Here is a 17,296-nt window from a genome sequence, read left to right on the forward strand (position 1 = left end):
TATTGGTGTGCCAGCTGCCTCTCACAGTGATGACTTACACACAGACGAACTTAACGCACGTCACACACGTGCACGAGATAAATCAGTAATTTTGCTCACGACACTGACGATGCACTCCTGCTCTCCTAATTAACTAATTAAAAGACAATTGGCTAATTGGTGAATATGTGTCGGTGACAAAACGCTCTACGTCTCTCCTCTACCACACACACAGATACACACAGCAGACAGGAACACACTACCATTTGTACAAATATATTATTATCAGTGTTGTGTTTTCATTCTCTCTGCTTCTTTATTAAGCTATTGTGTGTGTGTGTGTGTGTTCTAGTGTGTGTGCACCTGCACCATGTGTATATGCAGGCAGGATCAGCGGCAAGTCAACATCTCTCTGGTTTGTGTTTCAGATCCTCTGTCTAAGGGTGAGATTGTCTCCATAGCAAAGAGTGGAGGCTGCGCTATTCAAAGTATTTCTGTCTCTTTCATTTATCCGTGTCACTGAATTTCAGTGTTTCAGGCTTTGTGTTGCTCTGCCCGTTAATGAGCAGACTTGCTGATCATGTAGGCGGCATCTCAGCCAGCCCTGGTATTGATGAGAGGAGGAATATATATATGTACGCCTAGTAAGTCAGTAAGTTAATCCATAAAATGTCATCTTAAAAAACAACAATTGCAAAGACGGTGGAGTAGTTTAAAAAGGATGATTTAAAGCAGCTGGAGATGACCGCTTCCTCAGACCTGCTGCTCTTAGTATTTTGTTGCTTTGAAAACTCAAAATTGTTGACACTATTTAGCGTCCTTGACTTTTGAGACATTTAGACGAAACCATGCTACGATTTCTCCAAAACCTTTCCACTTGAGAGGTGACTAAGGAAGCAAGAGCACTCATCACACCCATTTTAAAATAATTACACTGCTTCCCTGTTTATTTCTGCACTGATGTTAAAAGTCGTCTCTACTCGAGCTTTTCAAACGTCAGACATTTGAAGCAGTAATATTACAATAAAATAAAGATATATTGTACACATTATGAATTAAAAATAACCATGATGTAATAGAAAAAGCAGTATATTCTATTAGTTTACACTAATTTGGTCAATGGGAGAATATTTATACAGTAACTGCATCCCACCTGAAATTCCTCAAAGGCCCAACTGTGGGCTATATTATATAAGTTGCTGATAAGGTCTTCCAGAGGATCTGAGAGGAGCACAAAAACTGTATTTGTAATAATAAATACAAGTAAATAGCTTGGCTTTTATGTGCTGTTTTATGTTTTTAATGGTTGTACAGTTTGCATTTATTGATTTAATGTTATTTCATTATCATTAATATGAACATATGATTGGTTTTGCCTACACTAGTTCCAAAATTAGCTGTTTTGATTATTAATAACCACTTTTGTCTTCAGATACATCAACTATATTTAAAGGTCCAGTGTGTAAAGTTTGGCAAACATTACTGAACATAACATAATAATACTTGATTGACTTTTCAAAGCAGTGTACAATCTCCTGATTGTATGAATTGTTGTTTTTCATTTACCCAGAAGGAGCCTTCTACAGAGGCCACCACACTTCCAAAGTAGCCCACAAAGGACAAACTTAACCTCTTTTGAGTTTTGGTACTAAGTGAAGGCTACATAGGTTTTCCAACACACTTTAAAGGGAAGGGTGAGGGATATTGAGCTGGAAAATACAACACATTGTACTCTTAAATCAAAACACACTTTTTTATGCCCATCACTTCTATGATTTTGAGTTTTAAAATGCAGCATTCATTCATTCATTCATTAATTTTCTGTGACACTGCAGCCCCATGCAGTCTGCTTATAATAGGTTTGCCTTCCCTGTTAACAGTGGATCAATCTCTGATTGGACATTGGCTTTGTGGGGGGCGGGGTTTAACAGAGGATCAAATATGACTTGTTTCTTTGTTTTCACACACCTTTGTTCTTTACTCAGCATATGCTTAATTAATGGTGTGTGCCATCTGGCGATGATCTCACCTCCTCCTCCTTTCATCCTGTGAACTGGAGCTGATTTTGCAGCAGATGAGTCACAGATACAGTATCCCTGCAACCCGTGATAGGACAGAACTCTAGCGATTACACTGGCTGTACATATGATAAATCAGCTCCAGCCACACATAAGTCAGACATGAGGCTCAGCTGATGACAAACCTGAGATAGAACCTTTAAATATCTTTTTATGCTTTTACAAAACGGGAAACAAGGGTGCATTTTTTAAAGCATTTTTAAAGCATTTATCAATCAAACCGTGATGTTCATGGATCGTTCTTGTCAATACCTGGCTGCAAAAGTCAATCCCTTTGTTTGCTCTGCTCGCTGGCAAACCAAAACAAAGCACTGAAGGAGACACAGAGCTGCCTGTTTTACTGCATTTATATCAGCACGGACCACATACAGGTCAAGGCGGCACCATTACACGGACGGTTACACTCGTGTAACCATGGTTCTCCGAGGGACGAGACTATCTTAATCTGACAGAGAATTGTCCTTATGTCCGCAGACGGCAACGATAATGTCCCGCAAATCCCTAAGTAAACAGCAGTCTCGCGTAATAGCTTTCATTTCGGACACGGAGCACTGCTCATTCAGCTTTAGATTGGTCACTTTAGTTTGTAATGAGGTCCCTTGTGCAGGTTATATCATGGTAACAGATGAAAGCAGTGCCTATGAGGGAGGTTATAGAGGGGGGTTACAATGTGGCTGTGCAACACTGAATGATGGGAGTGTTATTGATTGTCTGTGAGCATGTGTGCTGCTTTTTTATTTCCTCCACTGCGATGATAATACAAACAATACCGCTCGACACAGGACAAAGAAACACTCATTTTATTAAAGCTATTTTTCGTCATTTACAGAGATCGACGTGGTATGGACATGTGCAGCATCACAATAATGGTATTGTGAAGTAATGCAGATGAGTCAAAGTTGTGCTTAGGTTGTGAAGTAACACGTCGTGTGCACCAGGTCTTTAAGCATGGATACACAGGCCTTTTTTTTTTTTTTTAATATATCACCATGGAAACTGAATTCCTCACAGGGGAATGTTCCAGCACTTAGAGTCGGATCCAGATGTAAGACTCCTCATGCATCATTCCTGTTGTCATGTTCGTAACACGGAAGTAGGCTGAGATGTAGCTGCTGGAGGACAGACTACTTGTCGATGTGAAGGATATATTTTGTAGTCATAAATTCAGACTGCTACCCAATTTGTTCCCCCCCTGCCCCCCATCCTCTATCTCTCTTCAGGAATTCTGTCTTTACCGTCTGTTCAGCGTCAAACTGACCTCATTCCCTCAGCCTTTTTTTTTTTATCATCTGACAAGAAGATGTGCACTCTTCACCCCCTATCTGTCCACGCTTGTCTCTGCCAGCCGGTTGTTCATGATGCCAAGGGCACCCACTCCTCCAGAGAATCCGTTCTGCCGTGAACTGGAGCTGGACTGGCGCGGGTGACCGATGGCCATCTCCGATAGCTGTTTCTGCATAATGGCCAGGTTCACCTGTGGAGAGGAGAGAAGGGGGGGGGGGGGGGAGATGATGAAGTTAACAGATGAGGAAGCATTTGCGGTCTGAGTGTGAAGGTGGTAACCGTAGACCTTTGAACCTTTAGTGAAACAAGACGAGAGTACGACATAGTGTTTGTGGGCAGCACATCTGATTTCACAGGTGTGATGTTACAGCAGCAGATGGTGTATTTTTCTCTCTTTCTCCTTTGATGTGTGGATTTGTTTGAACAAAGATGACAAAATCAGACACAAAACTACTCCAAAGCTGTAGTTTGTGTGGTGCTGTAATGCTCCCACAGAAATACACCAAAAAAAGCTTGTTACATGACGTCTAGTGGGGTTAAGGGTTAGAAAGGTGGGGCGATGACATTTTTGTTTCCTCAAAGTTGCATATCGGACCCATTTTGCAAGTGTTTTCTGGTAAATGGTCTGTATTTATAAAGTGCTTTTCTACAGTTTTGCCATTCACCCATTCACACTCACACATCTAGAGCTGCATGTACGCAAAGGCAGACGAGAGACCTGTCCTCTGACGTGACATCAGTGAGCATTTGAATACAGGACAGGGGAAGTGTTTAATTAACATTACTACATGATCACAGACCCAATAGGATGAGACCATATGACCCTTTGTCTGGGTTAGTCGTCACAAGTTGGCACTGCCGTTTGTGAGTGGATGATCTCAGCGAAATGAAATGGTCTACCAATCATTTTTGTTCAGGCCTTCATGTGTTTAGACCTTGAAACTCATTATTTTACTGTTTTATCCTGAAAGGACCCGGTGTGTCCTTCATATGGACGCTCCATATGACGCGCTTCATCGTCTGTAGTCTTTGCCCTGACATGTCAGCTCAGGCAGCGTTGTGGTTGGCTGTCGGTCTTCCAGGTCGTCCTTATCTTCAACTGGACTTGCTTGAGTTATTTTAAAGGCATTCTTTGTTGCTGTTTTTTCAGGCCTCAGAAATGATTTGTCCTTGATTATTAATGTGAGATAACACCAGTGTGATTGAGTGGAAACTCAAACTTGACTGTCGCTTGCAAAATGTTAACATGGCACCAGCCAAATCATGATTCTGGAGGTTTACAGATGGGAATGCAGATTCCTGTGGGTGACGCCACAACCATGAGACTTTCAGGTGTGTCTGTCTCTCTTCTGTATTTAGTTCCTCCGTCTGAGTTTATAATGTTCCTGCTCTGTTCCCTGATGTTTGGTTTGGTTTATTAAATTCTTTATCTCTGTTTTGCATATTTATATCTATCTTCTCCAGCATGCCCACCTCCGCACAGAGACTGCCTATATAAGATAATATTTTTTATTGCTTCACTGGTTTGTCCTTATTTGGGGTTCAGCAAAAACCACAACTCAACATTATATTTCCTTCGGGGTGAATTCAGATGTCTCCTCTATTAACCGACATTACTGGTCAGTCAGAAGTCTGGAATGACATACCTCTCTACAGGCAGATGGGACAGCACTACAGCAAATTTGCTGTCACTTGTCACAGATACACGAAGCCTAAGGCTGAGATGTGTCTACTCACTTCTAAGGCTGAAACAGCCTTGAGTTTTTGTGATCAAGCATGAAAGTTGGACCCATTTGAATTTAGGTCCTGTGAGGTTAAGTGATTTTAAGTCAGTGTTAGGGAGGTCAGCGATCTAAATCCTAGCATATGTTGGTAGTTTATCTCCACAGTTACCTACTCTTTTTTAAGCAAAGCCCTCCCCCGCCCCACGTGACGTCCTTGTCATTTAACCCTGATCTTTGAGGTACTCCAAATTGTGTTTCCTAATGTGATGGAAACAGGTAAACTTAATTTTCATCCCGTTACTAAATAGGCGTGGCTCAATACCACTTTTCTGTGACTGATTTCACAATTTTGACTTCCAAAATCAGTCCGTTTCAATCACTTTGAAACAATACTACACTGGGTGACAACTATGCTGATGCACAGCCCTCACTCTCTAGTATGTTTGCACGTATACAAGCTTATACAAGTTTAATAAATAATGGTGTGTCCACCTCCACTACACTAGGTGGTGCTCTGACCCCAGTCTGGATTTTATCACTGTTATTCTTATTTTTATTCTTGTGTGCACCAGCTTCTTCCTTTATTCCCACTGAACGTGAACATGCAGGAATAATTTGACCCATTATCTGGGTAGTCCGACTTTGAGAAATTTGATTTAGTACAATTTTAGTCGAAACTTGAAGGTTGTGGGTTCAATTCCAGGCTCCTGACGTCTGTGCCGCACATAGATGCGCTGTATGAAAGTGAGAGTGAATGTGTGTGAATGGGTGAATGGCAAAACTGTCGTGTGAAGCAGCTTTGAGTGGTCGTCAAAGACTAGGAAAGCGCTATATAAATACAGACCATTTACCATTCACTAACATTCTTTTATTCTTTCATTAATTAATTCATTGCCTACCGCTTTATCCTCCACAAGATATGCAGGGCCGCTGGTGCCAATCCCAGCTGACATAGGACCGGGTTGCCAGTCAATTGCAGGGCCACACAGAGACAATCATTCATACTCAATTAATCAATTACTCAATTCACCTCTGAGAGAACCTGGATAAAACCCGTGCACACACGAGGAGAACATGCGAACTACATACTGATGCTTTGGTCCGACCGGGTTGTGAACGTATGTCTTTTTGCCGCAAAGGCTCGGACTAACGTGTTTACATATATCTTAAGTCAGGTTTTAGTTAGCTCTTATTGAAGCCTTTACGTGATATCTCTTTTGACCCATATTGGGCCAGTTCCCACAGTAATGGCCCTTTTCCACAACGGCCCCAGCTCGCCTTGCCTCACCACGGCCTGGTACGGTTTAGGTTGGTTTTCCACTACAAAAATAGTACCTACTCAATGTGGGCGGAGTCATCACTGCACGGCTGCATGAAACTGTGGTGACTTCGTTTTACACGCGACACAAACGAGTGACTAGTGACTCGTAAAGCAGTTGTTTTCAGTGTAACGGAATCGTTAGAATCAGTAAATTAAAACTATTTGTTCAGTACTATTTGTTCCCCCAATGACCTGAGCACTGAAATACAGCGGCAGGGTTTGTGATGCCCCTCATGATCAGCAGTGCTGTCACTAAATACACCAGACTCCTCTGTTAAATATTGAGTTTTTAGACATTTCCCTGGTAATTGTTGAATGATGATGAGATGAACCCACAATTTTAGGATTGATAAGTTCTTTTTTAACTGATCTACAGTTCGGCACTGTTTGGCTTGATTCTTGTGGGCGTCTCTTCCTGTGACGGCACTCTGACCAATCAGTGGCCGGCAGTCTGACGACGTCACACATAGGGTACTATGCTAGTGGAAATGCAAATTTGCCGTGCCGAGGCAAGGCGAGTCAAGCCGATGGCAAGTATCAGATCTGCACCAGTGGGTTAGGGTTAGGTATGGGTTCCTGTGCTGCCTTTTTTTATCACACGGTATTTAATTGAACACTGCATGCAGTTGATTAATGATTTAATCAATGAGGCAACAGTGCATTTGGTGACATAAAATTTGATGGTTAAAGTTGTGGTTTACACCATTTCCCTGTTGGGCTTTTAATAATTTCACTTCAACAGGAAGTGAGAGTGTCAGTGTTTCTGTAACAAGGGTTTGACGTCAGCTTAATCATGTCTTTTTGAGAGAAACACGCCATTTAATATTCATCAGTCAAAAACCTCAGACTCTCTCATCAGCCTTTTTTTTTCTTCAGTTTCCTGTACGAGTGTGGATTTGACATTCAGCAGCACACACACACCACTCATTCCCTCATCTCAGCATCAGCAGGGCAGCAGTTATGGAAATGTGCGGACAATTGACACCTCTAAGCATCTCTAAGGGCTGTTGAAGGTGTGATAGCAATGGATTGAGGTCATTTGTATTCAGAGGAATTTTTTACATATAATGTTTAGAATTACTACTAGGATTTTTAATGAGTTCCAATTTTAAGTATGCACACGGAAATATTAAAGCTTATAACAACGGATGTGAGTGAGTGTGGGCTGAGGGAGTCGATGACTGCAGTGAATATGACTACAAGGTTATTATGTTCCGTCTACTGCTCATGTAATCAGTACAACTGTAATCATTTTTGAAATTAACTTAATACCCCGTGAGCAATAACACGTGTGATCACATGGAACAAGTCAAATGTTCAACCACAACCGGCTCTAGCCTTGCAGCTCTCACCTTATTGGCTGCTAAGAAGTCCTTCATGGAGATCATCTCGCCGGACATCCTGCGCCCAGTGTCGGTCTCGCTCTCATTCATGGCGTCTGTCTCGATCGAGGGGTCCCTGCGGGTTCGGATGTGACCCGGGGCCACCACGTTCCGTCGAGGGTGTCTGTGCGGGTGGTGACCCCTCTTGGGGAAACAGCAGCGGCAGGGGGCCTCCAGCCTCCTCAGCAGCCAGTTAAGGACCTGTTTTATGACGATGGAGATGACGTTGAAGAGGGAGTAGATGCAGCAGACGCCGGTCAGGATGAAGAAGAAGTTGCCCAGCCTGTATGCCACAGTCGCATGGCCCTCGTAGGCGACCCGCTGGCTGCTCACCATATCCCCGAAACCGATGGTGCTAAAAGCCACAAAGCAGTAGTAGAGCGAGTCCAAGTAGCTCCAGTCCTCCGCGGCAGAGAACATAAGCGAAGCGCAGCACGACACCAAGATGGCTGCCACTCCAAGGATGAGCATGACGCAGTAGACTGAAGGCTTCCACCCAGCCAGGTCCCCACCTTTCCCCCCTCTACTTCCTCCAACAGCTCGGCTCTCCTCAGAGACCTGCCTGCCGTTCTGAGGGAGCACGGCTTTGATATGGCGTCGCTCGTGGCAGGACTTGAGCACGACGGCGATGACAGTAATGACACGTTCCAGGAAGAGGTTGAAGAAAAGGATGGTGGCTGCGCAGCCGAGCAGACCGTAGAACATCAGGAAGACTTTACCGCCAACCGTGGCAGGAGTGGTCATCCCAAACCCTACATATGCACAAAAAAGTACAAAATTAAGAGAATGTTAATTTGCAGTTGAATGAATGAGAATGAGATAAGGAGTTTTAGTTGATGGGGACGCAGGACCTGCTGGTCTACTGCTGCCTTGTTTGAAACATTTGTATCATTGAAGTAAATCCAAACAATTCAAAATTACACATTTGAATTTAGTGATGGAGGATGAACTGTGGATTAACAACTCCTGACAACCTTTTCGGTAAAACTGCAGATTTCCTCGATGGACTTTGGCACACGGCGTAAAACTGTTTACAAAGTGACACAGACTTTAGTTTCCAGTTGGAAAAGGCTGTGTTACAATGAGATGAAGCAATGAATATACTGTTTTCTTGAAATATCACAGACGCAAGCAGACATGGAGGGAAGAAGTGGCTAAAAAATTTTTTTTATCTTATGTCCCCCCACTGTCAGCTACTATAGCGAGCCTCTATGTTCAAGGCTGGCTCCTATATGAACTATTCCTTTAATGAACCAGAGCTCCCCAGTTTCTCTGGTCCTCCATTCGTCCAATTAGATTTGAACCAAGAGACAGAATGCATTTTTTTTTTTAAACTTAAGCATTTCTCAAATTAGGGCAATGCGTTTATCTTGGTTAGAGCCTTCAAACATTTTAGTATACCAGGTAAATGAATGGATTATTTGTAAAGGATGCTCATTTCCCTCCAGCTGCTTTAGTTCACTTTTTAAACCAAACTCGCGTTAACAAATAATGACTCTTCTTCTTCTTGAAGTTGAAAAGTGCAGCGTGACAGGAGTTGCCTTTGGTGATGCACTCGCTCACACACTTAAAGAGCCGGGGTGTTTTCAGTCCGAGCACATCGCTGCAATCAGTGCCAATGTTGTGTGAGAGTGAGAGTGTGTGTGTGTTTGTAGGTGTGATTGCAGGTGTGTGCGTGCATGCTTGTTTGTCATTTAATCGTATTCCCTCCTGGTATTTGGCCCCTGACAGCTTCACTGAGGTCTTTTTCTTGTATTTTCCAAAGGTTAAGACTAATTCAACTGATTTTACACTGAGAATAAGTGACACAATGAGTGTGTGCGTGCGTGTGCGTGCGTGAGACATCTTTGTCTCCTGAGGACGTGCAGGGGAACAAAATGGCAGTCAAAGAGAGACATCTTTTCCTACTTTTCACCCCCCATTTAACACTAAAAGCTCAATGAAGCAATATCTGCCGCCTGTCTGCTTTCCCTTTTTTTTTTTTTTTTTCTTTTAGTTTATTACATTCATAACCTAGTTGACAACTTCAACATTAGTGTTCTCATGGCAACCGCAATTACATATCTGATTGTTTACAAGCCCAGTAGCTGTAAATTATCTTACAATCTGAGAGAGAACTCTTTTTGGATAAATGTTACAGTCTCGCGCCATGAAGAACGCGAGACTCCGCATCATGTCTAATTGCAGCTCCACCACAGGCATTCAGGCTTCTCGTGGCGGCTTTGATTACCTCGGCATCAAAATTGATTCTCCAGGTGCTTATTGAGCTGGAGTTCTCCTTTCAAACACGGCGATAAAACTAAATGAGCAGGACATCACAGATGTGTTTTTCCTCACCCCTCGTTTCATAAGCCCAGTACAAATGATATGATGTGTCGTTAAAGCATAAAACACACAGCTCATGTGAGAAAACAGTGTGTGTGTGACTGTGTCTGTGCAACACCTGTGTCTGTGTGAGTGGAACAAAGGCACCAAGTTGTGCAACACAGTCCTGACTTGAATCAGGTAAACCAATAAGCTGAGCATTTCTTTTCGAGGAGGCTTATTCAATATCCACTGAGCAGTTATGTAACAACGCTGATGTCACTTTTGAGTCTGTGAGCTACAGCTGTGGACACATTTGTTGGTACATGTGCAGCAAACAGACACAATGTGTCATTCTCCCTCAACAGATACTACATCAGTGGTCAGCAACTGGCGGCCCGTGGGCCAAAAATGGCCCGCCCGCATTAATATGTGGCCCAGACAGTAGATTAAAAGTGAGGTGGGAGATTATTTTCTGGAGAATCTTTTACTGCGTTGCTTAAAATCCTCTTCAAACCCCGATGTTAACCAATTCATTAATACATTATAATACTACAGGCCTGTAAAAACACCATCTAATCATATTGAACGGCCCGAAATAATGAATTGGATCCTGATTCATCAATCAAACTGCCATCTGTCCCCTTCCCCTCTATGCGCGTGCCGCTCTTCGTGCAAACTATACTTGCAAGACAGTTGCAGCAACGTGATGACAGAAAAGGCGCCAACAACAGGTGTTGGTTGCACACGAAAGACGTTCTTTGGAAAAAGCTAATGCCAAGAAAAAGGCTGACGCAGAGCGATCAGTGCTGCGTTTGAAAAGTGGCAACAGAAAGGGTTGCAAAGTGCCATGGTGGATCTTTTTACAGTATTTTATTTTATATTGTTTTTCATCATCACGTTGTCAATTGAACAAGTATCCTAAAAACGTAGCGTCACCGAAAAGCACAGAAAGTTACTGATGCTGCGCAGCGCTGGTGTTCATTGCACGTTCCTGTGCTCTGGAGGGAAGAAAAGATGAACTGAGTCAAAGAGTAGTTTCAAGTTTCAGACACTGTCTGGTTCAAATTCACGTTTTTAAACTAACACACCTGTTAAATTTGCCATTTTTGAATGAAAGACTGAATAGTTCAGATTAGAAGAAACATAAGTTTGTACTCAATGAAAAGTCAGACTTACATTTGACCTAATCATTGGACACTTCTATGTTCATGGACAGGAAAAATGAAGTTATTAAAGAAAAGAACACCATACAAACTAAAACAGGGAAGGGGCTTGGTCATGTTTTAGTGCATCTTCGCTAAATCTAGGACAGGCGGCCTTGAATTTGTACAGCGCACAATGGAATCTTAACACTACACTTGAATAGATCAGTCTTAGTCTCAGTTATTCTTTTTCCACTATGAGTCCTGATCTTAATCCTATTGAAAATCTATGGGAAAATCTGAAAATACCTGAGACAGCTAGAACAGTTGGCTCCACATTGGGCCAAACTGTTGGCAGAAGCAAAAGTTTTTTGTGTTACTAAAAGTGTCAGTGATTGCTGGGGGGTTGAGCCATGAAATATGAAAGAAACCATCATTTTTGTCCAAGCCATTTGTTTCATTAGTTCAAATATTTAGAAGACTAAAATATGAAGGGCTATAGGGAATAAATAGGGGTAGGATTAGTTTAATCAGCCATTGAGTTTAGCTTATCACAATATATGGAAAACAGGGAAGTTTTCAAGCATTTCTTGTTGTGGTCAAGGTTTTCTTTTGTGTGTGTGTGTGTGTTTTACATCAGCTTGGCGTGATGGCCGATTTGCATAAATACTGCACTACAAATGAGACATGGCCTCTTCTGTTTTCAAGAAGAAGTCATTTGCAGTTCAGTGACTTTCAATGGCAACAACGCTTTGCCTTTAAATTTGTCAACAAAGCACGTCACCATGGTTGCAAAGCTGACCCAAGTTTCTTCGAGTGCCGCACTTGATGTACTCTCATCAGCCACAAAAAAAAGACTGACTTTAATGTTAATTCAATCCACGAAGATATGGATTGACAGAACCTACAGCATAAGTGGAAAATGACATTATTAATACAGAATGAAACACATTCATCTGCTTTCAGCCGCCTCAGATATTCACTCATGGTTGCATATTTCCCATTTTTTATGTTACAAAAAGAAGAACTTCAAGATTCTGTGTTTGGATTTTTAGAAGCAATTATTGCAGCATATTATTGAACTTTTATCATCCGTTTGTCTGATGATTCATCTGGGCAGGCAGTGTCATGCTCATCCAAGCAGCAGAAGTGCTCTGACTGTGAATAACTAACACAACACATGTAGGTGTGGTGTTTTCCAATCTTCTCATTAACCCTCGCAGTAAAACGTGTATTGTAACGAGGATATTTCCAATCTTACAATGAAGCTGCTATTTTTGCTATTCACTGGAGCAGTGTTTCTCAAATGGTGGACTGACACTGGGCCCAGAGTGAGTGGGTCAGTCAGTGCCCTGGTATTTGGTGTTGTGTTTAACAACAGCTCCTATCTGCTCTCCACAGCCAAAACCAGATGCAAAAACCTCCAGAGAGGTTCGGATTGTTGTCGTTTTTCTTATTTGCTCAGCTGTGCTTTTTAAACTGTAAAGGAAAGCACGTTAGGTGTTTTATTTTGTTCACAGTATTTTCGTCAACGTGCCTGTGACATCTCACATACGGTAGTGTGAGTTAAAGTGGAACATTTTGTACAAAATATAAAAATGCCGTGCATCACATACTGCCACTAGTCCTAAAAATAAATACTGGAATATGAATTTCAAATAATTAGGTTGTGACCTCATGACTCCAAGTCTGGATCATGAAAGAAACCATCAGAGGAACTCAATGTACTCATCCAAAACTGATCATGTTTGTGAGGTGCGTTCTATAAGTTATATAGTCCGGAAACGGAGAGATGTAAGCACCCGATAAAAAAGAAGATGAAGAGGATATAAGGACTTCTTTAGACTGCAGGCAGTGAATGATTGATTAAAGAGCTGTTTCTCTTCAGAGAGCTGGATTTAAAAGTAACAAGCAGGATGTAGAGAGTGTACAGTATCTGCAGGAGCAGCGGCTAAGATGAATGCGGCTGTCATCTGTGAGATCAAAGATGTGACGCATTGTGCCTTAAAAGTCAGTCGCCTCTTTCATTCTGCACGAGATCAGCTGGTGTTTTGATAGTACAGTCAGCGATTGTGGGATGATGTGCCGGAGCATTTTGGTGTTGTGTTTGAAGACTGAAGTAGATGCTAATAAGAACCTTGTTTAGGGTGACAGCGAGGTGTCTAATGAATTACAATGAATGAATGAAGTTTAAACAAACATTCACGTAAAATGAGATCAGTCATAGGCTTGACAGTGCTCTGTCACCATGGTCACCATGTCAACTGTCAGTCATCATCAAGGACTGTGGAATGTTTGTTATTAAAGGTAAAAAGAATGGCTTTGATATAGAGACAAAACACACATTCATGGTTTCATCAAGGATGCTGCTGTCATAGAGTTGCCAAACTGATTTGTTGCTGTTTTTCCACCTACATCTATTCTATATTCATTAAGAACAGGTGAAATGTAGTTTTAAACATGCTTTTCTTAGAGCTGACTGAGAAGCTGCAGTTTAACATGAATTTCGAAATGCTCGCGTCTTCATCTCACCGATGGTTGACACCACAGTTCCCACGAAATAAAAGGCGCCCGTGAAGTCCCACCGAGGTCTGATCGTGTCCACGCGGATCCCGGCCACGTTCGCCTCCTCGTAGTTCCTCAGGAACTTCTTCAGGTCCTCCTTACTCAGGTTGTACTTGAGGCTGAAATGCTCGAACCTCTGCGCCCAGCGCTCCTTCGCCTCTCGCTCCTTCGGCTGCTCCAGCGCGGAGAAAACCGCGGCCCCACAGAAGAGATAGATGATAATGAACAGCGCCAGGAGCAGGAACCTCGCGTTGTCCTCGTTGATTGGACTCGAACCGCAGCAGCATCCGCTCCTACATGCCATTATGCTGCCGTTGTCGCCGCGGTGCAGTTGCAGTGAGGGACGTGTGGCATGGTGCTCCCAAAGAGAACGCAATCCTATGGAGACACCTGAACAAGGACTTTTACATCTGAAAAGTCCAGCGCATCACAATTACAAGTGTCCAGGTGCGGAATAGTCGACGCGTTTACTGTGGATTTGTCATTTTTGCAAATACGCATCCGTACAATCCAACGCGTTCAGCCAAACGCGCCGTTAAAGGACTTCTCTGTTCATCTCCAACGAGTGTCTGTACGCTCAGTTCTGTGTTTCCAAGACGCTCAGAGAGGAGGGATCCGCGCAGCAACCTGTGGATGCAGGCAGTCGCGCTGTTGCACTCTGTGAGCCTGCCTCTCCAAAGAAGTCTCCACCCCAGAGCGCGCGTTTTACGCACAGTGGATTGTCTACAATCATGTGTGTGAATTTAGTCTGTGTAATCAAATCAACTAATTACTCGTTGTAAATCGATTTAACCAGAGGCAGCACAAAAGCGCAAGACTGACCCCGACTATGTTCGACCTGGTTCCTCCACGCGCTTCGGAGGTTTGATTCTGAAAATACTGCTCGAGTTTGCGTTGTGAAATCAATATCACTTGACCTTTCCGTGCTCTGATGAGGGATTCATGCTCCGGCCTACGCTTATGCCCGGGGACAAAGTGAGCAAATGTCATCCTCGGAGCCACGTTTCGAAATAAATTATTCAGGATTAGAGGGACAACAAAAATCTATTCTTGTAATGTTGGGGAGGTTCAACACAAAGACGCGGGCAAGGCCGTTTCAGCACCACGGACAGAGCCTTGACTTAGCAGAGGAGTTTTGTTTTATTTTTGTAAACTGTTAGTTGAGTGAATTCAGAAACAAAACATTTAAATAGAAAATTTAAAAACACACCACTTAAAGTTACTACTTCTTCAGGTTTACACTTTGAAACCCAGGAAGTGAGATGAAAGGAGCCACTTGTTACAAACAGAATAATTTAATAGTTTTGAAGGGCAGTCTGCAAAATTGGCCAAATCACAGTTTTCAAGTCTTTGAAATTTGGGTTTGTACTTTTCATATTCAGTCAATGACTACAAAGTTGTAACACATTCAGTGGTTAATTACATTATTTAAAATAACATGAAACATTAAAAGGTACAGTAAAAAATCTCATTATTCTATTAAATGATTGCTCTATTTTTACAGTCAATTATCTAAATGAGGAGACTGGGCTCACAGAATCCTCCTCTTCTTCTTCTTTGGAATAATTGTTGTAGCTGCCTCCATAAGACACATTTATGTTATGTTACAATCCATCTGTTTTTTTTTCATTTATAATTCCTCTTCCCTCCAAAGGCAGCTGGTTGCTTGGTTGGCAGTGGTGTTTTAACGGCAGTTGGCACGTCATTAAACGGCAAGAAAAAACGAGCAGGGGAAGAGGCAAAGATGACAAAAAAGAATAAGAATAAGAAATGATCATTTATTCCAACTGTCAAAACACTGAAGAAGAAGTAGAAGACAAAACCAACTGCCATAAAACCAACCAACCATTTATATTTGTTTGTTGCACGCATACGAGTTGACAAAGTGGTGTATAACGATCTGTATTTGAGCTAAAAATGATCAATATAAAAGATAATGTCATGACTGCTTACCCAGACAAAGCAGCCTATAAGTGTATAGGCTTTACATTTTACATCTAACTTACCTAACCTAACATCTTCAAACACACAGCGTCTCCTTGTCTCCATCAAATGTACTTTATTGGAACAGTAGCAGCTTTTGTCAGTGACAAAATATTCTCATTACTGATGTTATTTGTTGCATTTAGGATGTGAAGTTTGAGTTTTTATCTTTTATATTTTTATTTTTTGTTTCGTACAAATCTATCAGTTCTGATCTTGACCAGTCTGGAGTTAAAAATCCAGCGTCTTCTACGGGGACAAAGACAAAACCTTAGTAGGAATGTGACTCAGAGAAGAGACCTTCACAGTGTGATTTTGAGACCAACAAAATCTTGTGTCCTCCAGCACTTCTTTCCATGTTTCACCTTTTTGCCGTGCAAGGATGGAAGCACTACCCAAAGTTATTACGACGATGAAATCCTCTTAAAATAGTGAAAGGAAAATAGTCAAAAACCGGTATCTTCTGATATCTGTGAATGTTTAATGTTCATAAATGTTGATGTGCCTGTTTCTTTGTCATGATGGAGAGGTGCAGTAAATAAGAGAGTAGTATCGTTGAGCAACAAGGACATTTACTGTATGAAACAAAACAAAACAGTAAAGAAGGCACAAGACGTTATTACAGGAGCCAGCAAAAATTTTTTTTAATCAAAGCGTGACAGCTTCTACACACACACACACACACACACACACACACACACCCCTGCCCCCGTCACATATCTTGTTTTCATTTTCAAGCTTTAAAAGCAGTGGATGGAAACAAAAATAACGTGTGTGTGATGTGCCCTTTGCCTCGCAGTTGTATAATAATACGTTCTTTCTTTTTCCAAGCAAATAACTATTTCATTAATTTCCCCTGTGGGACCAGGGATGTCGGGTCTGTCTCCTTTTGTTAAGATTTGTGTCGGGCGCCGCTTGCTTAGCAACTGTTGAGGCTGTAAACTCCAGTGCCCCACATGCTCCACGTGTTGAAATGAAATTATTTTTGTGGTAAGTCCTGCTTCACTGTGGTTTAATGTCCTATATGCAGTAGTAGCAGCAAAGCAGGAAATAAACTGAGCACAAAAAGTAAGGACATTTGTCTTTGGGTGATTATTTCTTTGTTGTGACAATGAGTCTTGGCAATAAATCTTGAAAATTTGGAAAGCATGTTTATTTCCCTTTTTAAATGGGGCCACATTTTTAAAGGATGTTGCCAGTTGAAGAATGGGAAGCCATCCCACAGCAGGGAGAGACCAAGCTGGTGACCAGCGTGAGGCGGAGGTGCCAGGTTGTTGTGGCTGCTGTGGAAGGTTCTTCCACATCCTAACGAGGCCCCTGTTTGTCAAATGAATAAATTGTTAAATTGCCAGTATGTCTTGTTTCTTCAGACTTCAATCATGCTATCCAATAAAAGACACCAAACAAGAGCCGAGAGCAGAATAAGCTGAGAAGATTTGGCAAGATTTGCTGCTCAAGAGAAATAAACAGGCTTTCCAACAGTCTCAGATTGCCAACAAAGAAATAATCCACCACAACACAAATGTCCTTA

At 42.1% G+C, this 17,296-nt stretch overlaps 1 protein-coding gene across 1 annotated transcript; it reads right to left on the reverse strand.

The window, feature by feature from the left end:
• Positions 1-3,130: 3,130 nt before the first annotated feature.
• Positions 3,131-14,562, reverse strand: kcnk13b (potassium channel, subfamily K, member 13b). The gene is made up of 3 exons (XM_058612713.1): positions 13,750-14,562; positions 7,739-8,520; positions 3,131-3,531 (listed from the first exon to the last, which is right to left on the reverse strand). The coding sequence occupies exons 1-3, from the start codon at positions 14,084-14,086 to the stop codon at positions 3,376-3,378; spliced, it is 1,275 nt and encodes a 424-aa protein (XP_058468696.1). The 5' UTR covers positions 14,087-14,562; the 3' UTR covers positions 3,131-3,375.
• Positions 14,563-17,296: the final 2,734 nt, after the last annotated feature.

Source organism: Solea solea, chromosome 17 (assembly GCF_958295425.1).
Source record: "Solea solea chromosome 17, fSolSol10.1, whole genome shotgun sequence".
Lineage (NCBI taxonomy): Eukaryota > Metazoa > Chordata > Actinopteri > Pleuronectiformes > Soleidae > Solea > Solea solea.